Here is a 21,444-nt window from a genome sequence, read left to right on the forward strand (position 1 = left end):
ATTTACCAAATGACGTTTTCACTTGTAATTACGCTTAATTAGGAAATATGTCACTTTTGTAAACCACTATCTGAAAAAGGAAAAAATTAATTTTTCAATATCATTGCATTTTTAAAGAACTACTGCTAGTTATCATATAAGAATGAAACATCGAGCCAAGGCCCACAAAGAAAGGTCGGTAGGGAAATCTTATCAACCTTCTAATTTAAAAAAATAAAAACTTTATCTTTTTGTGCCCAAACCCAATAAAAAAATCAGACGATTTGACACTTGATTATGCTCTGTGCAACCAATTAGCCCTCCCAGTATCGCCGTCAAGCCATGTCAGTGCCATTTTCATGTCTTGTTGATGTTCCGGCTTACCCACTTCCCTCCCTCGCAAGCTTTAACGCTTGTTTTTAACGACCAATTAATGCAAAAGCCGGCCAACCAAATTCTAAAGTGACAAATTAACCAGAAAAGAGAAACGGGTTGTAACAGGCCTTAATGATCATTAAAATCTAAAGAGTAAAATCAAAATGTTGGGTGATTCGCAAGAATAGATAATGAATTAGATAGCATGTGGGTTGGCGTGAGAGTGTAGGCTAACACTTTAAAGTTGCAAAATACCAATTTACCAAGTGCTACAAAATCAGTAAAAAAAAACAAAGGACCATCGTCTGACCCAGTTTAATTTGGCCTCCGCTAATGTTATTGACCATGTGAGGACGGAAGACCACCAGCTGGCTATGTCTGGTGTGTGGGTCTCTTTTCTTTCCCCTCCTTCCCTTTACTTGTCTTTCCAACAACACTTTCTTAATTTTTCCAAATTTAATTTCATTTACGTGCGATCTCCCGACTTATAACCCTTTTTTCATTATTCAATCATGTAATAAAAGCGTAGTAATTAGTTGAAGCGTACAGCACATGCAAAAAGAAAGAATTAGTAGTTATACACGAAATCATCTTTAACATGTAAGTATGAATCTTCCTCGTGCCCAAAAATCGTATATGATTCCAAATCACGTGGCTTTGTGTGCTGTGGCATCTCTTTTTTCAACCATATTCTGGGGACAATTATGACGCGTAAACATCGTAATACGGGGCTTCTTCGCTTCACACAAACCTTAAATATGAAAAGCTAAAGGTCGAATGAATATTTCTCGTCCAAATTTTGGCAGAAAAATTTTACCTCCTAATTATTAAAAATTTAAATGCCCACCTATTTATCAAAATTTATTATTATTTTTAAAAATAAAATTATTATTTAATAAAAATATTTAAAAAAATTAAAAAATTTATTATATTTTCACTTCCAAATTTAAAAACTAACAAATTCTCTTATTTAAAGTTTGAAAAACTTTATTTCTCTGATAGAGTTTTTTTCAACATGTTGTTAGCAATCAAAGGTGGTAACATTCTCTCTCCTTTTCGACCTCTCTCTCGGTCACACTTTATTTTCAACTATTATTAGTTGACAAAAATGAATCGTTCATCTCTTAAAAAAAACGAATCATATCTTTATTTAGAAATAAAGACACGTTTTTATCAATCATTTTTTTGAATCAATAATGGTCAAGAATAAAATAGGAGAGAGAGAGAGAGAATGCAGTTGTCACCACCACTGGACACTGACAATGGTAGTTGAAAAGACTATAAGAAAAAATATTAATTTTTCAAAATTTAGATGAGAAGTATTTATTAGATTTTAAATTTAAGAGAAAAATATGATAAATTTTTAATTTTTTTAAATAATTTTATTAAATAATAATTTTATTTTTAATAATAACTATAAAATTTAATAGATAGATAAATATTTAAATTTTGGATAATTAACAAATAAGAATGGTGAAAAATAGTCAGTTGGCCAACGCCAAATAAACAAATTTATACGTGGACTTATAAGGGTCAAAAGGTAATTACAATTCCAGAAAACAGGTACAAGACCATGAAGGCAGGGAGGGAAGGCCGCAGGGGCGAGCCGTTGTGTCAGGACAAGGGTAAAATGGGAAAGAGTGTTATGAAAGTTTATTTTTTCTCACGCACAACCCGACCCACTCAGTCTTTGATGCAGTGAAGCCTAAGGAAAGTGATAGTGGTTGTTGTCTGCAGTTAACTGTGCCTGCGCTCTCCATTTTGTCAATTCCTGAACTACCCTTCTCTCTCTCTAAAATCTCCTACAATTTTTCCTTTTTGTGAAGCGCTTTCTCTACGATACATTGTCTGGAACTCGACTCACATTTTCTGTCATTCGTATTCTGTTGCTTTTGTTGTTGCTGTACCACTTTCTTGTTCTGAAATTCTCCAAATTCTCTGACAATGAGAACGGTTAATCGGAAAGATTGAATTCATAGACATTTAGATAAAGCTCATTCTTATTGATTTTACTGCCTCCAAAATTGAGAGTTAATTTGTTGTTATCTTTAGCTGCTTCATATGGAAACTGGTGGTGGTGGTGGAGAGGATTGTTGTGTGAAGGTTGCAGTTCACGTGCGGCCACTCATCGGCGATGAGCGTGCGCATGGTTGTAAAGATTGTGTCACTGTCATTCCTGGCAAGCCTCAGGTATGCACACAGTTGTGAGAATGTGAAAGCTCCGAATGTATTGTGAAATGAATGTGCACGAATCATCGTGACCGGTTCAGTCTTACTATATTTCAGTGGATAGTTCTTCTGGTGTCTGTTTATTTAGAGTTTTTGATTCATAATTCTATAAAGATCTAGATCGTAGGATGCTAAACACTTCGTCTTGCATGTTTGACTTGGAAGAGTGTTTTCTCTAAGTCTTATCTTATGGAGACAAACATTTAATTCATTACTTGTTATTTTCTTTATAAGGTAAAAATTACACAAAATCCGGTGAAATTTCGGAATGATGAATCTGGTATTTTAATAAGTTTATTTCTTTTATAATTCCAATCTAGGAAATCTTCAGTGGTGGTCTTTGTTTATGTAACGATTCAAACAACCGTACAGTTTTATTCAGTCCATTATGCAGAGCCTTATGTTGAATTTTCTGTTATGGATGTATGAATGATAAAGGTATTTGTTATCAGTTTAGTGCCAAATTCGTCCTTGCTAAAATTTCTTAAATGGCAAATGAAAAAGCAACAGTAAAGTCAAGTCTTGTTGTCATCGGAATTCTAGCTTTCCTACTCGTTGGTTAACTTTTACATTGTAAGTAAATTATCTGTGATTTTGGATTTAATATAAAATTTTGAATTCTATTACAAGATCATGTAAAGGCTTATGTGTCTTTCTGGAACACTCTGGTTTTCTCTCTGTTTGAAGGGGCCAAGGGGTTGATATAGGGTTCAAGATACCCAATGACCATTGTAATTAACATTAATTGTACTTTCTCCAGAAAAGAGCAGGCGTAATATAGCATTCTGATGCATCTGTCCATAGAATTTTGCTAATATTCCTCTCTGCAATCTTTATTTGGCATTTCATATTTTCATATTGATATATATAATTTCTACTCGTGTGAAGTATTATGTGCTGTAATATACTGTAAAATAATAGGTCCCCTTAAAAGAAGCATCAATAGTCATTGGCAATGAATTGTAGAGACAGTCTCTCTTCACAAACGCATGTTATGTTTAGCTGTGGTTTATTAAATATGTGTTTATGATATATTTTTCTCAATGTCTGTTCATGTGTTGCCAATGCCTTTGAACTATATGTTACTATGTATATATATAAGTTTCCTAAAGTACGTTCCTGATATGACTATGCTGTAGGTACAAATTGGGACCCATTCATTTACATTTGATCATGTATATGGGAGCACAGGTTCACCTTCATCTGCTATGTTTGAAGAATGTATTGCACCTCTTGTTCATGGTTTGTTCCAGGGGTATAATGCTACAGTGCTTGCTTATGGTCAGGTAAGTTCATCCCTCATGGCAAACTACTAACTGTAGCAATATTACGTATGCTTGGGAAATAGTTTTCTTCCTGTTGACATTTTTATATGTCACAGACAGGATCTGGGAAAACATATACAATGGGCACCAGCTCCAAAGATGGATGCCAAACTGGAATAATTCCTCAAGTTATGAATGTTCTGTTTAACAAAATTGAAACTTTAAAGCATCTGACTGAATTTCAGTTGCATGTTTCCTTCATTGAGGTTTGTATTCTTTCTTTAAGAGTTATTTGATGTCATGAGGCTCTATGATACGATTTCACTGTATACTTTTAGTCTATGGATTGTTCTATTACAAGATCAAGTTAGGTGCTAATGTCAGTCAATTTGGATAATAATGGATTTTTATAAAAGATGCCTAAGCTTCTGTGTTCCTGCCAGCCAAAAAATAGCCATGTTATAGGGAGAAGTATGATTTAGCATCCAATCTGTCATTGAACAAAATTAGGAAAATTTTAGAATCTGAATGCAAAGCATATTTGTCAAATATTTGTGACTTGTAATGAATTCACATGATATCAGATTTGTGTATTTGGATGTATAAAGTGTCCCCAACAAAAATACTTTGTTTTATATATCTAAATTTTTTTATTTTTCAGTAATATTATTTGTCACTAGATTTTAGAATCCTCCTTGTGGTAAATGTCTAACTAAAATCCTGCAATTTCAAAGATTTTAAAAGAAGAAGTACAAGATTTGCTGGATCCCACTTGCTTGAACAAACCAGAAACTGCAAATGGGCATGCAGGAAAAGTAACTGTCCCTGGGAAACCACTAATACAAATCCGTGAAACATCAAATGGTGTTATTACACTGGCTGGATCTACTGAAGTTAGTGTTAGTTCACTAAATGAAATGGCTGCTTGTCTAGAGCAGGGATCATTGAGCAGGGCAACAGGGAGTACAAACATGAACAATCAGTCAAGGTTAATTATGCATCTTACTTCTACAATTTGTGAATAGGGGCTATTGCTATTTGATAATATTTTATTTTTTCCTAGCAATTATTCCATTCATTTAACATGGTAAATATAATACATACATCATATATGTAATCTTTTGTCCCTTGTGGATTCATGCACTGTCTTGAGAAAACCTTACCTGCTGAAAATAATTGCCTGCAGAGCCTCACATGGTTTTAACCAATATCTAAAAATATTCTAATCCTCCATTAAATCTGTTCCTCTGCATGACAAGGTTTTGGGTTTTTAGAGTAAACAAACACAACAAATTCATACCATATATGAGAATAGTCCGCGATATATAATATTAAAGAAAGTTATCTACTATTTATTTTTGTATATAAGGGAATCATGCATAGAGTTCTATCTTCTAATTTTTTTTCCTATGTAGGAACTTTTCAACTTTTAAATGTGCAGCAATTATCATAGTTTTTATTAACATATTATGTTTTCTGGTATGTCTTTATATAGTCGTTCACATGCAATATTTACAATCACCTTAGAGCAAATGCGTAAGCTTAATCCAATTTTCCCGGGTGAAAGCACTCCTAATGAGAGCATGAATGAAGAATATCTATGTGCCAAATTGCATTTAGTTGATCTTGCTGGATCTGAGAGGGCCAAAAGAACTGGTTCTGATGGTTTGCGTTTCAAGGAAGGTTGGTGGAGATGTTGATTACTTGTGTATCTTAAAGTGCTTCTTGATCAAACATGGTAATAGAACTTTAATTTTTCAAATAGGAGTTCACATCAATAAGGGCCTTCTTGCACTTGGTAATGTAATCAGCGCACTTGGTGATGAAAAAAGACGCAAAGAAGGTGTACATGTTCCTTATCGTGACAGCAAACTTACTAGGCTTTTGCAGGTATGACATATTTGTAGAGTTTATTGCAATGGATCAGTTTATCTTGTTCATTATGATGTGGAAAAGTAATAAGGATGAGAAATATTGAACTATTTCTAAGAGATTTATGTACTAAGAACTTCAAACTAGCCATTGAATCTTCCTGCCAATAGATTGTGGTATTAATAGAAGTTGAAATGTATTTAGAATTTTAGTAACCATTAACAAACAAATTTATGTACAAGTATATGATTTGTTAGGCTGTTTAATGATCTGTTATCTCAGGTTTGAACTAAGGATGGGTACTAAAATGAGTAGTCATGTTCCTTAGCTAAGAGTCACCAGGCATCTACTATTTGAAACTAGATTGTGAGGATTTGACATGTGACATGTTTTAATTTGTCAGAAGCAATAAGGATGATGATGTAATCTATTTAAAAGTATGGAACAGGCTCTGGATATTTTTTTGCTTCATGTTTCTAGTACTTCATTTTCAAGTTAAATACTTCCATATTTTTATATATCAACTTGGTTTGTGAACTTCTGCAGGATTCGCTTGGTGGTAACAGCAGAACTGTTATGATTGGTAATTTTCTTTTTCTGATTTTGATACTTGTCATAGTTGTCAATCTTTTAACTTGTATTATTCATTATAATTTCCTCTCCATTGTTGTTTGTGATTCACATTCTCTAACCTTTTTGGCATTTTATCATGCTATTGCACATAACTATAATTTTACCTTTTACAGCCTGCATTAGCCCTGCTGACATTAATGCAGAGGAAACCCTCAACACGCTTAAATATGCAAATCGTGCACGAAATATCCAAAATAAGCCTGTTGTAAGAGTTTTTAGAGAATTATTCTAATTTCTGGTAGAAATATGCTTACTTTGTGAGAGTATGATACATTCATTTCTATCATTGAATTTTATCTTTAACAGGTCAACCGAGATCCTATGTCTAGTGAGATGATAAAGATGCGCCAACAGCTACAGTATTTACAAGCTGAACTTTGTGCCCGTGGAGGATCTTCGTCGGATGAAGTACAGGTATTTGGTTCTGTCAACTTTTATTTCCAATTTTCCAGTAACCATTAGACAAATATTTAGGGGATTGCTTGGTCAGATGACTGAATTTCCTTTTGGAGAGAGTTTCATATTGTTCAGTTATGTATACATTATTAAACCATTTGTCTAGGTTCTGAAGGAAAGGATTGCTTGGCTTGAAGCTGCTAATGAAGATCTTTGCCGAGAACTCCATGAATACCGCAGTAGATGTACTGTTGTAGATCAGCGCGAAACAGATGCTCAAGTATGTAACAGTAACCCTTTCTTTTTGTCCTTTTGTTTCTTAAATCATGGGATAATTCAATTACATTCTTTTCATTTTGTTTATTACATTTTTGTGGAATATCAATAACCTAAAATGTTATAGCCTTGATTTAGTGTGATACACAAATATATGCTTTGTCTTTCTCAGGATGGTGGTCCATTTCTTATGAAAAGTGACGGGCTTAAAAGAAACTTGAATAGTATTCGACAAACTGATTATCAAATGGGTGAAACTATTACAGGTATGGCACTTGGGTTTCCTGTTTGAAAAACAGGTCCTTTCTCAGTAGTAAGACTGGGTACAAGCCATAATTCTTGTTGTGGCATCTGTTTCATTTTGGTTTTTGTCACAATTTCTCTGGCTTCAATAGTTTGTGTTATACAAATTTAAATTTACTCTTGTTGGAAAATATGATATTTGGAATACCACTGCCAAATTTATCAGGTGATTCCAGGGAAATCGATGAAGAAGTCGCAAAGGAGTGGGAGCACACAGTTTTTCAGAATTCTATGGACAAAGAGCTCCATGAGTTGAATAGACGGTTAGAGGAGAAAGAGGTATTTTCTGTTCAAATTATTCTACCATGCATCAACTATAAAATTATATCATATAAAAACTTTATATTATCACTATATATATGAAATTTATATAATGTTAAAACTTTATTTCTTTACTATAAGACTAATATTTTTTTCCTACATTCAATCTGATCCAAATATGTATTAGATTTTAGATTTTTCAATCCAATCCATGTTTGAATTAAACTTCAGATCTATTTGTATAAAATTAAATTCAAATCCAATTAAATCACAAAACTATCAAATTTGGATCCGTTGCATTTGAATGGCTTGGATTTTGAACACCTTTAATTCTTTTTGTAACTTTTGGAAAATTACATTTCTTTCTCCAGCAGTTCTACATATTGAAGGCAGGATAATGAGAAAATACTGCACTTCAGTTTAATCTCATTGATATTTCCTGGAAAAGTCTGGGATGCCCAGACAAGCTAGATAATAATTTTTTGTCTTATTTATATGGATTTTCATCCCCGTTAAAAGAGAAATAAGAAAAAGTGTGTGGTAGTTTGTGAGTACATAAATTTTGTTATATTGTATATTATGAAGTTGCATTTATATATCTTCTTCTATATTTACTATTCTTTTTACTTCCAGCACTCTTGATAATCAGACATTCATGTTCTTTATTTTTTACCTCACATCACCTTTGGTGTCTGAGCAGTCAGAGATGAAACTTTTTGGTGGAATTGATACTGTAGCACTCAAGCAACATTTCGGGAAGAAAATAGCAGATTTGGAGGATGAAAAATGGGCTGTGCAGGTTAAAATATAGTTGGAATTTCATTACTGTTCCCCCTTGAAATTTCATTATTGTTGTTTCATTTGTGGGCCTATTTATTGCTGCAGCAAGAAAGAGATCGTTTGTTGGCTGAAGTTGAAAATCTTGCTGCTAGTTCTGACGGGCAAAGGCAAAAATTGCAAGATGTCCATGCCCAGAAATTAAAATCACTCGAGGCACAGGTGAATCAGACTTTAGCCCAAGTTCCATATACTTTTGGTTAAAGAACACTTCATATTCAAATATTAAACAATCTTCATAACTAACTGCCAGATTCTGGATCTCAAGAAAAAACAAGAGAATCAAGTCCAACTTTTAAAGCAGAAACAAAAGAGTGATGAGGCAGCAAAGCGCTTGCAAGATGAAATTCAATCTATAAAGGCTCAAAAGGTTAAATCTCATTTGGCTTTTAAGTTTCCTACTTAATAATAGTCATAACCTTCAGGAAATGTGCCACTAATTTTCTTCTTCTTATTTCTTCTTTTCTCTCTCTGTAGGTTCAACTGCAGCAAAGGATAAAACAAGAGGCAGAACAATTTCGTCAGTGGAAAGCCTTTCGAGAGAAGGAACTCTTGCAGGTGCATTAGTCTTCTTTTTGGGATATATATATATATAATTTCACAAAAGTTATACAATAGCACCTCTATTGTGGTCTTGCCAATTACTTATTTCTGACCTTTTATGTTGCATAACAGTAGAAGATAATCAATTATATTTGGCAGATGGAGAAGATGAAAAATTTTTGTCTAATCTTTTTTTTTTCTTGGTGAGCTACTGGATGATAATAAGTCTGAGTAAATATTCTGTAAAATCAACAATCTGGCAATTTATGTCATGCAAACTTGGATTTATCCTTGCATTAACTTATTGACCTGACCATTTATAGTCAAAGGTAATGAGAAAACTTCTTGGTTTAATTTGCATTGATCGTAGAGGAGGTATATAGTTCCAGAGGATAAATAAGAAAAATTATGGTTTAGTTGTATTTTTGCTTTTTGAATGTGATGAGAGAGATGGACATATAATTGTCTTTGACAATTGATTGTAACTGAAATTTCTTTTTGACATTTTGCTTCATTTATATTTTATTTACATATGCTAATTAAGAATTGGTTCGGTAAAACAGTTGCGGAAGGAGGGAAGAAGAAGCGAGTATGAAAGGCATAGATTGCAAGCTTTGAATCAACGCCAGAAATTGGTCAGCGCATCTCTCTTCTCTACCTGAGTTATATTTATCAAAAATCATATGCAGCAGTTTATAGGGAAAAACCTTCTTTCCTTTAGGTTCTTCAAAGAAAGACAGAAGAGGCTGCAATGGCCACCAAGAGGCTAAAAGAGTTGCTTGAATCACGTAAATCTTCTGCCAGAGACAATTCCGGTAAGTTACCATACTGGAGAAGCTATATGTTACCAGACAATTGGGATTTTTAGATTAAGGGCCCTTCACTTTGATGCTTCAATTTGCTAATTTGATGCCATGTTCCAGCTATAAGCAATGGAAATGGAACAAATGGGCTGGTACTGATTTCTCCTCGCACTTCTCAGGATAATAAGTTCTATTTCTGCTCAATGTAAGTCTTACTTTAATTTTGACTTAATTTGTGTTCATAGAGCAATGAGAAATCCTTACAACGTTGGCTGGATCATGAGCTAGAAGTCATGGTGAATGTGCATGAAGTTCGTTTTGAATACGAGAAGCAAAGCCAAGTGTTACAGACCTGGAAGGATGGCCAAGTTTTCCAGTTTTCTGAAGGTTCCAGCAGCTCCACAGCAGCTCCTCCAGTAAGATTTCCAGAACAGCCTCCTCCTGCAGTCTCAATGTGCCAGAATTTACTCCAACAATAACTCAACACAACAATCTCTCAATCTTTCATCCACCGCCAAGCAAAGGAAAAGAAATTAATTGTACTATGTTGACAATTTCATTTGCAAGTAAATTGATTGTACTGGGATAATTTCTATTCAATAAAGCTTCTGTTTCATTACATGTTCATGATGACAGTAAATTACATTACTTGCTCAAGCTTCATCATAATGTTCATCAACACAAATACAAAGTTCTCCACAAATCCACCAACTAAAACAGTAACTGAAATCAAACACTAACAGCAGCCACAATATAACAGCAACAGCAAAATACAGCAACAGCAAAATGAAAATAAATTCCAGGAATGCTGGGTTCTGAGAGCCAGCCCTCTCCACTTCTGCTCAACAGCTCAAAATAACATCATAATCCTCTCCTGCTCTTCCCTGCTTTCTCCCCTTTTATGTGCCGCCTCCTAACTGTCTATGGTCCCCACCCCTGCAGGCTGCTCTCTGAATTCTGGAAAGTGAACTTCAATTAATTCCAGCTGCTTGGGTGCTTTGTCCAGACTGCCCTCTTCCCTTTTGCTCTCAGCTGGGCCAAAATCCATACTCCCTGGGCTGTCTTCTGTATTAGCTCCCTTGGGCCTGCGGTGATAAACCCTTGTAATTAGGTTCCCAACAATACCCCCCCCTAAAAGTCTCACCTTGTCCTCAAGGTGAAAAGAAGGAAACTGCTCCTTGACTTCGATATAGTCCTCCCAAGAGTTTTCACATGGGGGTAGGTGCTGCCATTTGAGGAGAACTTGCAGGCTGCCATCCTTAGCATAACGAGTCTCCAACAAGGCCTCCGGGTGCAATTTGAGCTCTAAATCATCCGTGAGGCAGGTGGGCAAAGGTTGGGATTGAATTTCAGTCCCTACCATCTTCTTGAGCTGAGAGACATGGAAAACGGGGTGAATCTTGGTACCCGGTGGTAGGAGCAAACGATATGCAACCGCTCCAACCTTCTCAAGAATGTCATAAGGCCCATAAAACCGAGGACTTAGCTTCTCATTGGGTCGTCTAGCCAAGTTCTTAAAACGATAAGGTTGTAGCTTGAGAAAGACCTTATCACCCACCTCAAATTGAACTTCTCTCCTTTTTAAGTCGGCTTGTCGCTTCATGCGTTCTTGGGCACGATGTAGGTGGTCTTTAAGCTCATTCAAAATAGCATCCCGTTGTTGTAGCAACACACCCACGTCATCAATTTTGGAGGCCATGGAACCCCACCTTAGCAATGTAGGAGGGTCACGCCCATACAAAGCTTTAAAAGGGGGCATACCAATGGAACTATGGAAGGAAGTATTATACCAATATTCCGCCCAAGGAAGCCATTTGGTCCAACTTCGTGGCCGTTGAACACAAAAACAACGTAGATAAGTCTCAAGGCTACGGTTAAGGACCTCCGTTTGACCGTCGGTTTGGGGATGATAAGCGGTACTAAACTTCAAAACCGTCCCCATAACACGAAATAACTCGGTCCAAAAGTGACTCATGAAAAGACGGTCTCGATCGGAGACGATGGAGCGAGGGTAACCATGAAGGCGTACAATTTCCCTTCCAAACAATTCAGCCACATCTTTTGCAGTATACGGATGCAATAGCAATAAAAAATGAGAATACTTGGTCAATCGGTCAACTATGACAAGTATAGTGTCGCCTTGACTTGTTCGGGGTAAGCCTCCAATAAAATCCATAGTGATGTCGTCCCAAACTTTTTCGGGGATTGGCAAGGGTTGCAACAATCCCGCTGGGCTCATAGCTTGATATTTACTCCTTTGACAAACTTCACAACTAGCCACGAAGTCCTTAATAGACTTTTTCATCCCAATCCAAAAGAATACCGCGGTGATCCGCTTATAAGTGCGAAAAAAACCCGAATGACCACCAAATGGAGAAGCATGAAACTCAGACAAAATAGCAGGAAGAACAGTGGAATGGGGAACAAGCACCAATCTACCTTTATAAAAAAGGATCCCATGTTTCAACACAAAATTGGCATGGCTAGTCGGGTCCCGAAGTAAATCCTGAATGATGCCTCGATAATGGTGGTCAGAACGAACCTCCTCTGCCATAATGTCACCCTCAACCCATGAACTAGTAGTGAGAACTGATAGACTAGTGCAAGTAGGTAATCTGGAAAGGGCATCTGCAGCTTTGTTCTCCACCCCGGATCGATATTGTATCTCAAAATCGAACCCCAACAATTTCATTACCCAACGTTGTTGATCACCACTCACAATTGTCTGCTCTAGTAAATATTTGAGGCTCTTCTGATCGGTCCGGACTATGAAGTGCTTACCCAATAAATAATGCCGCCATTTCTGTAAAGCCAAGACTATGGCCATTAACTCTCTCTCATAGATTGATTTTGCTTGACTCCTTGGTGATAAACCCTGACTCATGAAGGAAATTGGCCGGCCACCTTGCATAAGAACTGCCCCAATCCCTGTAGCCGATGCATCTGTCTCGACAATAAATGATTGGGTAAAATCGGGCATGGCTAATACTGGAACCGAAGTCATAGTCTTTTTAAGAGTGTCAAAGGCATGTGTAGCGTCTTCGGACCATATAAAGGAATTTTTCTTCAAGAGTTGAGTGAGGGGTGCGGCGATTCGCCCATAATTGCGAACGAATCGACGATAGTACCCTGTGAGACCCAGAAATCCACGAAGCTCAGTAATGTCCCTGGGAAGTGGCCAATCAACCATACATTGGATTTTTTTAGGATCTGCAGCTACCCCGGAGGCTGAAATAATGTGGCCCAAATATTCAAGCTGTGTCACGGCAAAAGAGCATTTTTTCCTATTTAAGACCAAGTGGTGTTCTGAAAGCAAAGTCAATACTGTATCCAAGTGCTCAAGGTGGTCTGCAAGGTCTCGACTATAAATCAATATATCATCAAAGAATACCAATATGAAACGACGTAAATGGTCACGAAAAACCGTATTCATTAAGGCTTGGAAAGTGGCCGGTGCATTGGACAAACCAAAGGGCATTACTAAGAACTCGTAATGTCCATTATGGGTCCGAAAAGCTGTTTTCTCAATATCATTGTCAACAATCCTAATCTGATGATATCCAGACTTCAAATCTAATTTACTAAAGATGGTGGCGCCAGATAATTCATCTAACAATTCATCAATAGCGGGAATAGGAAACTTATCTGGAACCGTGAGCTTGTTGAGGGCCCGATAATCGACACAAAAACGCCAGCCGCCATCCTTTTTCTGAACCAGCAGTACCGGGCTGGAAAATGGGCTGATACTGGGACGAATAATGCCTGCTTGGAGCATGTCCTGGATCTGCCTTTCCACTTCATTTTTCTGATGATGCGGATAGCGGTAAGGGCGAATGTTGGGAGGAATGGCGCCCTCCACTAGCCGTATAGCGTGATCATGAGTCCGTCGAGGCGGAAGACCGGAAGGCTCTTCAAACAGGTGCTGGAAACGTTGCAACAGATCCGAAATTTCTGGCTGCACTGTGCAGTCCTCCTCAGCAGCAGTAAAAGAAAGTTCCACCCAGTAGGCATGGCTGCTGTTTTTGCAATTTTTATAGAACCCACGAAGGGAAGTTTCCTTGGTAGTCAGCGATGGATCCCCCTGGAGAAACACTGGCTGGCCATGCCACTCAAACCACATCGTAAGGGACTGCCAATCACTGTGGACGATTCCCAGTGTCGACAGCCAATCCACCCCAAGAATTACATCCACATTACCGAGCGGAAAAACATGAAAATCTTGAAGGAAGTGAATAGAAGGCAAGTGCAAGGGAACCTGTTTGCAAAGTCCTCCACCCTTGATGCTATGCCCATTGCCGACAGTGACTGAAAATTCTTTCTGATGAACTGGAAGATTAAGTTCAGTAACGAGGAGCTGAGAGAGAAAACTATGAGTGGCTCCAGAATCGACCAAGACTACAACAACCTTTTCGGAAATTTTCCCCAGCATCTTCATCGACTTGGGAGAATTAATACCTGCCACGGAGTGTCTGGAGAGCTCGAGCACTTGCATTTTGGGATGTTGGTCTTCCGTGATTTCAACAGATACTGGGTCCGAATCGGCATCGTCATCTTCACAGAGCATGAGTCGAAGCTGTCTGAACCGGCACTGGTGAGTGGAACTGTATCTATCGCCACACTTGAAACAGAGTCCTTGCGCGATTCGTGCTTGAATCTCTGGCTGTGACAACCGTCGTGGGGCGGAGGGAGAAAAAGGTGGACGTCGGTTTGGAATGGTGTAGGCATTGGTGGTCAACGGCGGCGTTGACGTGGTCGGTTGGTGCGAACTGGAGGGCGTTGATGGTGGGTAGGTGTTGGGAGGTGCGGTCGTCGCTGAATGTGCGACAGTGGAGGAAGCAGTCGTGGATGGCGTCGGCTGAATATGGTTTAGTGGAAAAATTTGGGTTTGGGTTTGGGCTTGGGTCGGGTGGGAGGAGTTGGTTTGGGTTTGGGGATGGGTTTGGGTTTGGCTGTGGGCTTGGGTTTGGGTTTGATATTGGGTTGGGTTAGGGTAATTGGGTTGGGTTGGGTTTCCTTGAGTGGGCGCGGAGGTGGACTGGGCTGGATGTGGGCTATGAATAGGAGATGAATCTGGTGGGAGACGGGGTGGGCCGGATATGGGTGCGCCTGGACCAGGCCAAGCATTGGTGGGGTGTGAAAAGCAAAGCGGGCTTTGGGGTTTGGGCTTGTGTGGGTGTCCAGAGTAACTTGGTGGGTGTCCAAAGTAATCTGGTGGGTGTCCAGCGTTAAGTCGACCCGTTTGGATGCAGTTTGCGTCTCCTTCACCCGTAAGCCATCCTGTTTCATTCACTGCCCAGTCTCGTTGCTCAACGTCCGCCGCCATTTGCATCAGAGAACGGAGGTCTGCCGGTGCTAGAAGTCGCAGCTCCGCCTGGATTCGGGGCTTCAAACCTGCCATGAAAGCGCCTCTTAGCCACTCGAGAGACACCGTAGGCAGCATGGCGACCAGCTGTTCAAAACGCGCACGATACTCCGCCACCGTCCCTGTCTGTCGATGAAGGATGAGTTGCTCATATGGCGTGCGATTTTGCGTCGACCCGAAGCGAAGGAGCAACTCTTCCTTCAATTCCCTCCAGCTTCTAAATGGCTGCCAAAGCTCCCGGAACTGCAGCCAGCTCAAAGCCTCGCCTTCAAAACAGAGTATTACCGCCGGTAGACGTTCTCTTTCATCCATACCGTTCATCTGGAAGTACCGTTCGGCTTTGGCTATCCAGCCCCACGGGTTTTCTCCGTTAAACATAGGGAGTTCCATCCTGCGGTGGTGGTATTCTCGTCGATTACAATGATCCGCATGGCCATAGGGTGGCCTGTAGTTATTTCTGGAAGCCTCTCCGTAGGCCACTCCAGCTCCAGGAAATAGAGGTGGCGGTGGAGGAATGGCCTGTTCAAAGTTTTCTTCCACAACGGCGCGCGAATCCGGTGGGGATGGTGCTTGTGAACGGTTAACGGCAGGGGTCGGCCCTGCTTCAGTTTCTTTCCCCCTCATGCTTTTTGATAGTAACTGCCGTATTTCGTACAGATTTTCGTCTATTTTATCAAGCCGAGAGGTTGACTGAGTTTCCGAATACCCTAACTTCTCATCCATTGTCGCCACCTTCTCTGCCAAGTCTTTGTAATACTTTTCTAACTCCTCAACTCTCCCTTCCATTCTTGTCGTTACCATTACCCGGTTCGTCGCTCTGATACCAAGTTGTTACAGACCTGGAAGGATGGCCAAGTTTTCCAGTTTTCTGAAGGTTCCAGCAGCTCCACAGCAGCTCCTCCAGTAAGATTTCCAGAACAGCCTCCTCCTGCAGTCTCAATGTGCCAGAATTTACTCCAACAATAACTCAACACAACAATCTCTCAATCTTTCATCCACCGCCAAGCAAAGGAAAAGAAATTAATTGTACTATGTTGACAATTTCATTTGCAAGTAAATTGATTGTACTGGGATAATTTCTATTCAATAAAGCTTCTGTTTCATTACATGTTCATGATGACAGTAAATTACATTACTTGCTCAAGCTTCATCATAATGTTCATCAACACAAATACAAAGTTCTCCACAAATCCACCAACTAAAACAGTAACTGAAATCAAACACTAACAGCAGCCACAATATAACAGCAACAGCAAAATACAGCAACAGCAAAATGAAAATAAATTCCAGGAATGCTGGGTTCTGAGAGCCAGCCCTCTCCACTTCTGCTCAACAGCTCAAAATAACATCATAATCCTCTCCTGCTCTTCCCTGCTTTCTCCCCTTTTATGTGCCGCCTCCTAACTGTCTATGGTCCCCACCCCTGCAGGCTGCTCTCTGAATTCTGGAAAGTGAACTTCAATTAATTCCAGCTGCTTGGGTGCTTTGTCCAGACTGCCCTCTTCCCTTTTGCTCTCAGCTGGGCCAAAATCCATACTCCCTGGGCTGTCTTCTGTATTAGCTCCCTTGGGCCTGCGGTGATAAACCCTTGTAATTAGGTTCCCAACACCAAGTGTATGTGCTCAATTCATATATGTAATAATTGTGGTACCAGTTAACCCTTATCCCAGTTCTTATATTAGTTACTGCTTAATCTCCAGGCGAGCTGCACTGGGAGAAGAGTTGGCTGTGCTGAAGCAAGTGGATGACTTTGCTTCAAAGGGACTTAGTCCTCCGAGGGGGAAAAATGGGTTTACTAGGTATAAGTTGTCGAATAATTTATTCCAGTCAATTCCATCTTTGTACCTTTTTCTGTTTGGAGGTCAATGAAGAACAGTTTGAAAGTTAATGTGTTTTTACTGCTTGTTCAGAGCATCCTCCATGTCACCAAACGCGAGAATGGCTAGAATATCTTCACTTGAGAACATGTTGAGTATATCATCAAATTCACTTGTGGCAATGGCTTCACAACTTTCAGAAGCAGAAGAGCGGGAGCGAGCCTTCACTAACCGTGGACATTGGAATCAGTTGCGTTCAATGGGAGATGCAAAGAATTTGCTTCAGTACATGTTCAATTCCCTTGCTGATACAAGGTGCTTTCTACTAACTAGTGATGCTCTAAACTATTTTGTCTTTGTTTCTATTTGAAATTTAATTTACTTGTCTTATTAAGATAGAGAATTTTCATTGAACATGAATTTCTTGGGCTAATTTTGCTCAAAATAGATAAAATTTTCCAAACATTTACTGCAAAAAATTTGCTCAGTGGAAAAGTGCAAAATAAAGAGGGGGAAGGGACAGGGGGGTAGCACTAGAATAAACACAAGAAAATTAGACAACGAAGTGTTAACATAAAAAAGAAAAGGGTTGGACTTTGGGCGTGTGTAAGATAATGCTGAAAACAATTCCTTTGACAATGGTGGTTCTCCTGAGATGTCAGAGAATCCAGTTAATATGTACTGGAGCAGGACCTGGAAATAATGTTGCTCTGTATACATAACACTTGTAGTTCTGTTGCTGATTGGTCCTCAGTCATCATACTTTTGGTCACAACTACTTCATTTCTGATCTTTTTTTAATAAGACAGCCCAATTATTCTCCTTTTATTTCTGAATTCTAAACAAGAGGGTATTATTGTTTCTGATTGAATTCAATCAATGGGATTAAGTCTCTTAAGACTAATTAATGACTTAGTTTGGATCTTTTTGACTTTGTATTTTAGACAAAATAGTCTAACATCTTAGAAAAAAAGTGGTCCTTTTTATTTATGATTCATCATCCCCCCAGAATAAATTGAGAGTGAGAATAGATAAGAGTTAATAAGCGATGGAAGATATCAATTTGAATATCTATATTTGTTCAAATTTCAATTTTTTATATGATTGATCATATAATCGCGCTAATATAGTTACTTTTTATGCAATATCCTTAATAGAAAAGCTAAGAGAATTAGCCCAACTAACTCATTTATTTGATAGATGAGCAATTGGTGGAATTCCAAATGGGGTTGGTATTGCAAGTTTTTTTGTAGGGGAAAGTATAAAATATGTAGGGCGAAGTCGCATCTCTTTTTATCCCTTAAAATTCTATTTATTTTATGTTTTAATATTTCCTACTTTTTGTTTGTTGGAGATTTGAAAATTCAAGTTTTCAACAATATGCACCTGGCCTAAAAATTAGATGAATATTTAAAGATGGGCAACTCTAGCTACAAACATATTGTACTGCAAGATCAGCTGTCACCATATCTGCAAAAGCACAACAAATGTTTTTATAATATGCAGAGTCTACTTAAAATGATTCTGCTAATTACGTCTATTTATCTGTTGATTCCCTAAATATTAAATTTTATTGTTAATAGAATTCATTTGCAGAGTCAAAATAAATCTGTATGTTTGCAATAGGTGCCAACTGTGGGAGAAAGAAGTAGAAACTAAGGAAATGAAAGAGCAGCTTAAAGAACTTGTTGGTCTGTTGCGACAGAGTGAGGTACGAAGAAAGGAAGTAGAAAAGGAATTAAAATTGAGGGAGCAAGCTGTAGCAATTGCACTAGCTTCATCAGCTTCGGTGAGATTATCTCTAACTTATCACTTTTGTTCCTCTGCATCATAATCTTAGAACAAACTTAGAGTTCAACCAGTAAGACTTTTTCTCTGTAGGTTAGTTCATTAATGAGATGGTTTTCCATTTAAATTTTCAAACTTTGATTATTTTTATATAGGTTTACGTTGTTGTTGAGTGTTATGGTTTTCCCAATGTGGGAATAAAATGCACTTTTTTTTTTTTATTGATTTGGAGGTTGTAATCAGTATCTACTATGTCTAATTCTTTGGGCTCACCATGAACAGGGGAACACACACTATTCACTGAAACACTCTGCTGACGTTGTGAGTGGTCCTACATCTCCAGTGTCTGCGCCAGCACAGAAACAGTTGAAATATACACCAGGCATTGCTAATGGTTCAATGAGAGAGTCAGCAGCATTCATAGATCATAAGCGAAGGGTTCGTCTCCTTTTTCCATCCTTTATTATTGGATTGGGATATGTTGTCCTTCTTTGGCTAAGATGGTAAACTTTGCTGTTGTACAGATGGTACCACTTGGGCAACTGTCAATGAAAAAATTAGTAGCTCTAGGACAAGGTGGGAAGCTATGGAGGTGGAAGAGAAGCCACCAGCAATGGCTTTTACAATTTAAATGGAAATGGCAGAAGCCGTGGAGACTCTCTGAGTTGATCAGGCATAGTGATGAAACAATGGTCAGGGCAAGGCCTCGTCCACAGGGCCTGCCACGAGCAGGTTGATGCGCTGTGGTTATGGTCACAAGTACTAACCTCTGACTAATAAGTCTGATCCCTACCCATGGCAAATGGTAGCACGGAAAATGGGGAGCCGGTAATTTTTGGTAAAATATTATCGTCCATCTTACATAATTTTTATTAGTATGCAGCAATGACATCGCGGAGTACTGAGACGCGTGAGTTTGGCGGGTGTAATTCTTCCCATAAAGCCACGAAATCTGTGTCAAATCAAAGGTCCAGTCTGATATTTTCTTTTTGATTTATTCCGAAATGGTTTTATGTGTAGTTTGTTTTGGGGTTTATTGTGTGTAATGTAAGTAAGCTCAATATTGATTTTGTTTTAAGGTGTGGATCAGCTAGTAAATATTATAACATTACAGCAAAATTAAATTCTACTAGTGAATTATAATATCATTTGTTGGATAATATAATTCTTATGGTACAAACTATATGAAATACATACAAGATTCTGAAATGCTTTAAAAGGGGCATAAATTTTCACAATCCTCTTCCCTTTGAACTGCTGATGCCTCTAATCTGTGAGTAACCAAATACAGTACATTTGGCAATAGTGTGTAATGGGAGTACATGCAGCCAACGGCAAGAAAGGTACAACAACAGCAAGGTAATATTGTTCTAGAGGCGCATGCATCAGAACAAGTTTGAGGAAATATACATTATGCATACCGCTGCATCAGAGTTTGCAACACCAGTACGCATAATGCTCATCTTTGCGATGGTTACTGACGAGACCTCCACATTGTAAACAGATGAAGCTGCTTCCATCTGAGAATGCATCCAACACAATTTGCATTCGACCAGTTTCAGCGAGAATAGAAGTTCCATCAGCATCAGCAGCAACTGATGGAGGAACATCACTACATGGTGGCGGTTCAACTGCAACATTTAAAGGCTGAGCTTCAGCAATCGCACACTCGGCAAACAAGGCAGCCAGCTGACCTACGGCTGTGTTTTCTTGCTGCCTGCTTCGGTACAGCTCACGAGCTCGGTGAAGAGACTGAAACACAGCTTCCTCTCCACCTTTGGTTCTCATGGCCATCACCACCTGTTCCAATCATTAGTTATATATACAGAATTATCGAGGGAAATAACAACTTAAACACTGTAACTTCAATTTTTCTCATTAAGTTATGCCAATGCAGGCACAATATTCATAGAAAACTAGAAAAATACGATGTTATTTGGCCATCTGTGAAGATAAACAAAACTAGAAAAATACGATGTTATTTGGCCATCTGTGAAGATAAACAGAAGCCAAAAATACAAAATAGAGCACGAATTTGACATCATAAATCAAATCAGTGCTATCATATTACTCCTTTTAAACAGGCAAAAAGAAAGGAAATTTCTCGATTAAGCAATTTAACAACTTCACAACCTAGCTGCTACTATTCCAAAGTCCCAACAGTGACCTAATAATCTCCATGTGTCTGATAAATGCCAAAGGAAACAAAATCGATGCTCGTCACCAAAATTTGACTACAAATATATTCTTTTTGAAAAAAGAAAAAGAAAAAAATCATCAGATATTATTCATGAAGCTGAAACAAAAAATTATAAACATAAATAAGAAGAAAATGTAAATTACTTACCGCCTGCAGCGCCTGAGAATGCTTGCCCTGATTAATGAGCTGGCGAGCGAATGTGAGCAACTCCCTTGCAACGTCGTTTTGGTTCTGATGCGGCTGAGTTGCTGTGACGGTCTCTGTTTCAATCATCTCGACGTCCGTTCGATGATCCATGTCATCTGTCATTCTAGTTCAGTATCAACCTTTATTATTTTTTAATTTTATCTCCCAGCTTTAATTTACAAATTTCTGCTCAATTACGAAATATCTGCAGATGCGTCTGAGATTCGGCTTCCTTCTGTAATTGTTTTTCTTTGAGAGTATCGATTGGTACAGGATTCCAGCAAATTCTGCAGAGGCACCACTCCTTTTTCTCATTGTC

The 21,444-nt window shown here is 38.4% G+C and overlaps 2 protein-coding genes across 3 annotated transcripts; one reads left to right on the plus strand and one right to left on the minus strand.

Annotated features, from left to right (window-relative positions):
• The first annotated feature begins 1,965 nt into the window (after nt 1-1,965).
• LOC123228685 (kinesin-like protein KIN-4A) lies at nt 1,966-19,868 on the plus strand. Of its 2 annotated transcripts, none has more exons than XM_044654156.1 (25): nt 1,966-2,544; nt 3,723-3,869; nt 3,965-4,114; nt 4,583-4,836; nt 5,344-5,531; nt 5,614-5,738; nt 6,267-6,303; nt 6,467-6,558; nt 6,660-6,767; nt 6,916-7,029; nt 7,198-7,291; nt 7,495-7,607; nt 8,290-8,388; nt 8,475-8,588; nt 8,680-8,796; nt 8,904-8,984; nt 9,533-9,604; nt 9,691-9,784; nt 9,893-9,924; nt 10,018-10,115; nt 16,835-16,933; nt 17,045-17,266; nt 18,548-18,740; nt 19,022-19,177; nt 19,264-19,868. In XM_044654156.1, exons 1-25 carry the CDS (start codon nt 2,416-2,418, stop codon nt 19,474-19,476), a joined length of 3,141 nt encoding a protein of 1,046 aa, XP_044510091.1. In that variant the 5' UTR covers nt 1,966-2,415; the 3' UTR covers nt 19,477-19,868. The 2 variants fall into 2 exon arrangements, with proteins under 2 accessions (XP_044510091.1, XP_044510092.1); XM_044654157.1 differs by having other exon boundaries at nt 1,967-2,544; nt 18,578-18,740.
• Nucleotides 19,859-21,444, minus strand: LOC123228686. The gene is made up of 2 exons (XM_044654159.1): nt 21,087-21,444; nt 19,859-20,539 (listed from the first exon to the last, which is right to left on the minus strand). Exons 1-2 carry the CDS (start codon nt 21,246-21,248, stop codon nt 20,168-20,170), a joined length of 534 nt encoding a protein of 177 aa, XP_044510094.1. The 5' UTR covers nt 21,249-21,444; the 3' UTR covers nt 19,859-20,167.

Source organism: Mangifera indica, chromosome 11 (genome assembly GCF_011075055.1).
Source record: "Mangifera indica cultivar Alphonso chromosome 11, CATAS_Mindica_2.1, whole genome shotgun sequence".
Taxonomy (NCBI): domain Eukaryota; kingdom Viridiplantae; phylum Streptophyta; class Magnoliopsida; order Sapindales; family Anacardiaceae; genus Mangifera; species Mangifera indica.

Excerpts from the sequence above, each read along its gene's own strand:
- LOC123228685 (XM_044654156.1), top strand. The coding sequence starts at position 2,416 with ATGGAAACTGGTGGTGGTGGTGGAGAGGATTGTTGTGTGAAGGTTGCA. Across the intron at positions 9,925-10,017 it reads GAAATGGAACAAATGGGCTG|AGCAATGAGAAATCCTTACA; the intron begins GTACTGATTTCT and ends TTGTGTTCATAG. Across the intron at positions 17,267-18,547 it reads AATTCCCTTGCTGATACAAG|AGTCAAAATAAATCTGTATG; the intron begins GTGCTTTCTACT and ends ATTCATTTGCAG.
- LOC123228686 (XM_044654159.1), bottom strand. The coding sequence starts at position 21,248 with ATGACAGATGACATGGATCATCGAACGGACGTCGAGATGATTGAAACA. Across the intron at positions 20,540-21,086 it reads ATTCTCAGGCGCTGCAGGCG|GTGGTGATGGCCATGAGAAC; the intron begins GTAAGTAATTTA and ends TGATTGGAACAG.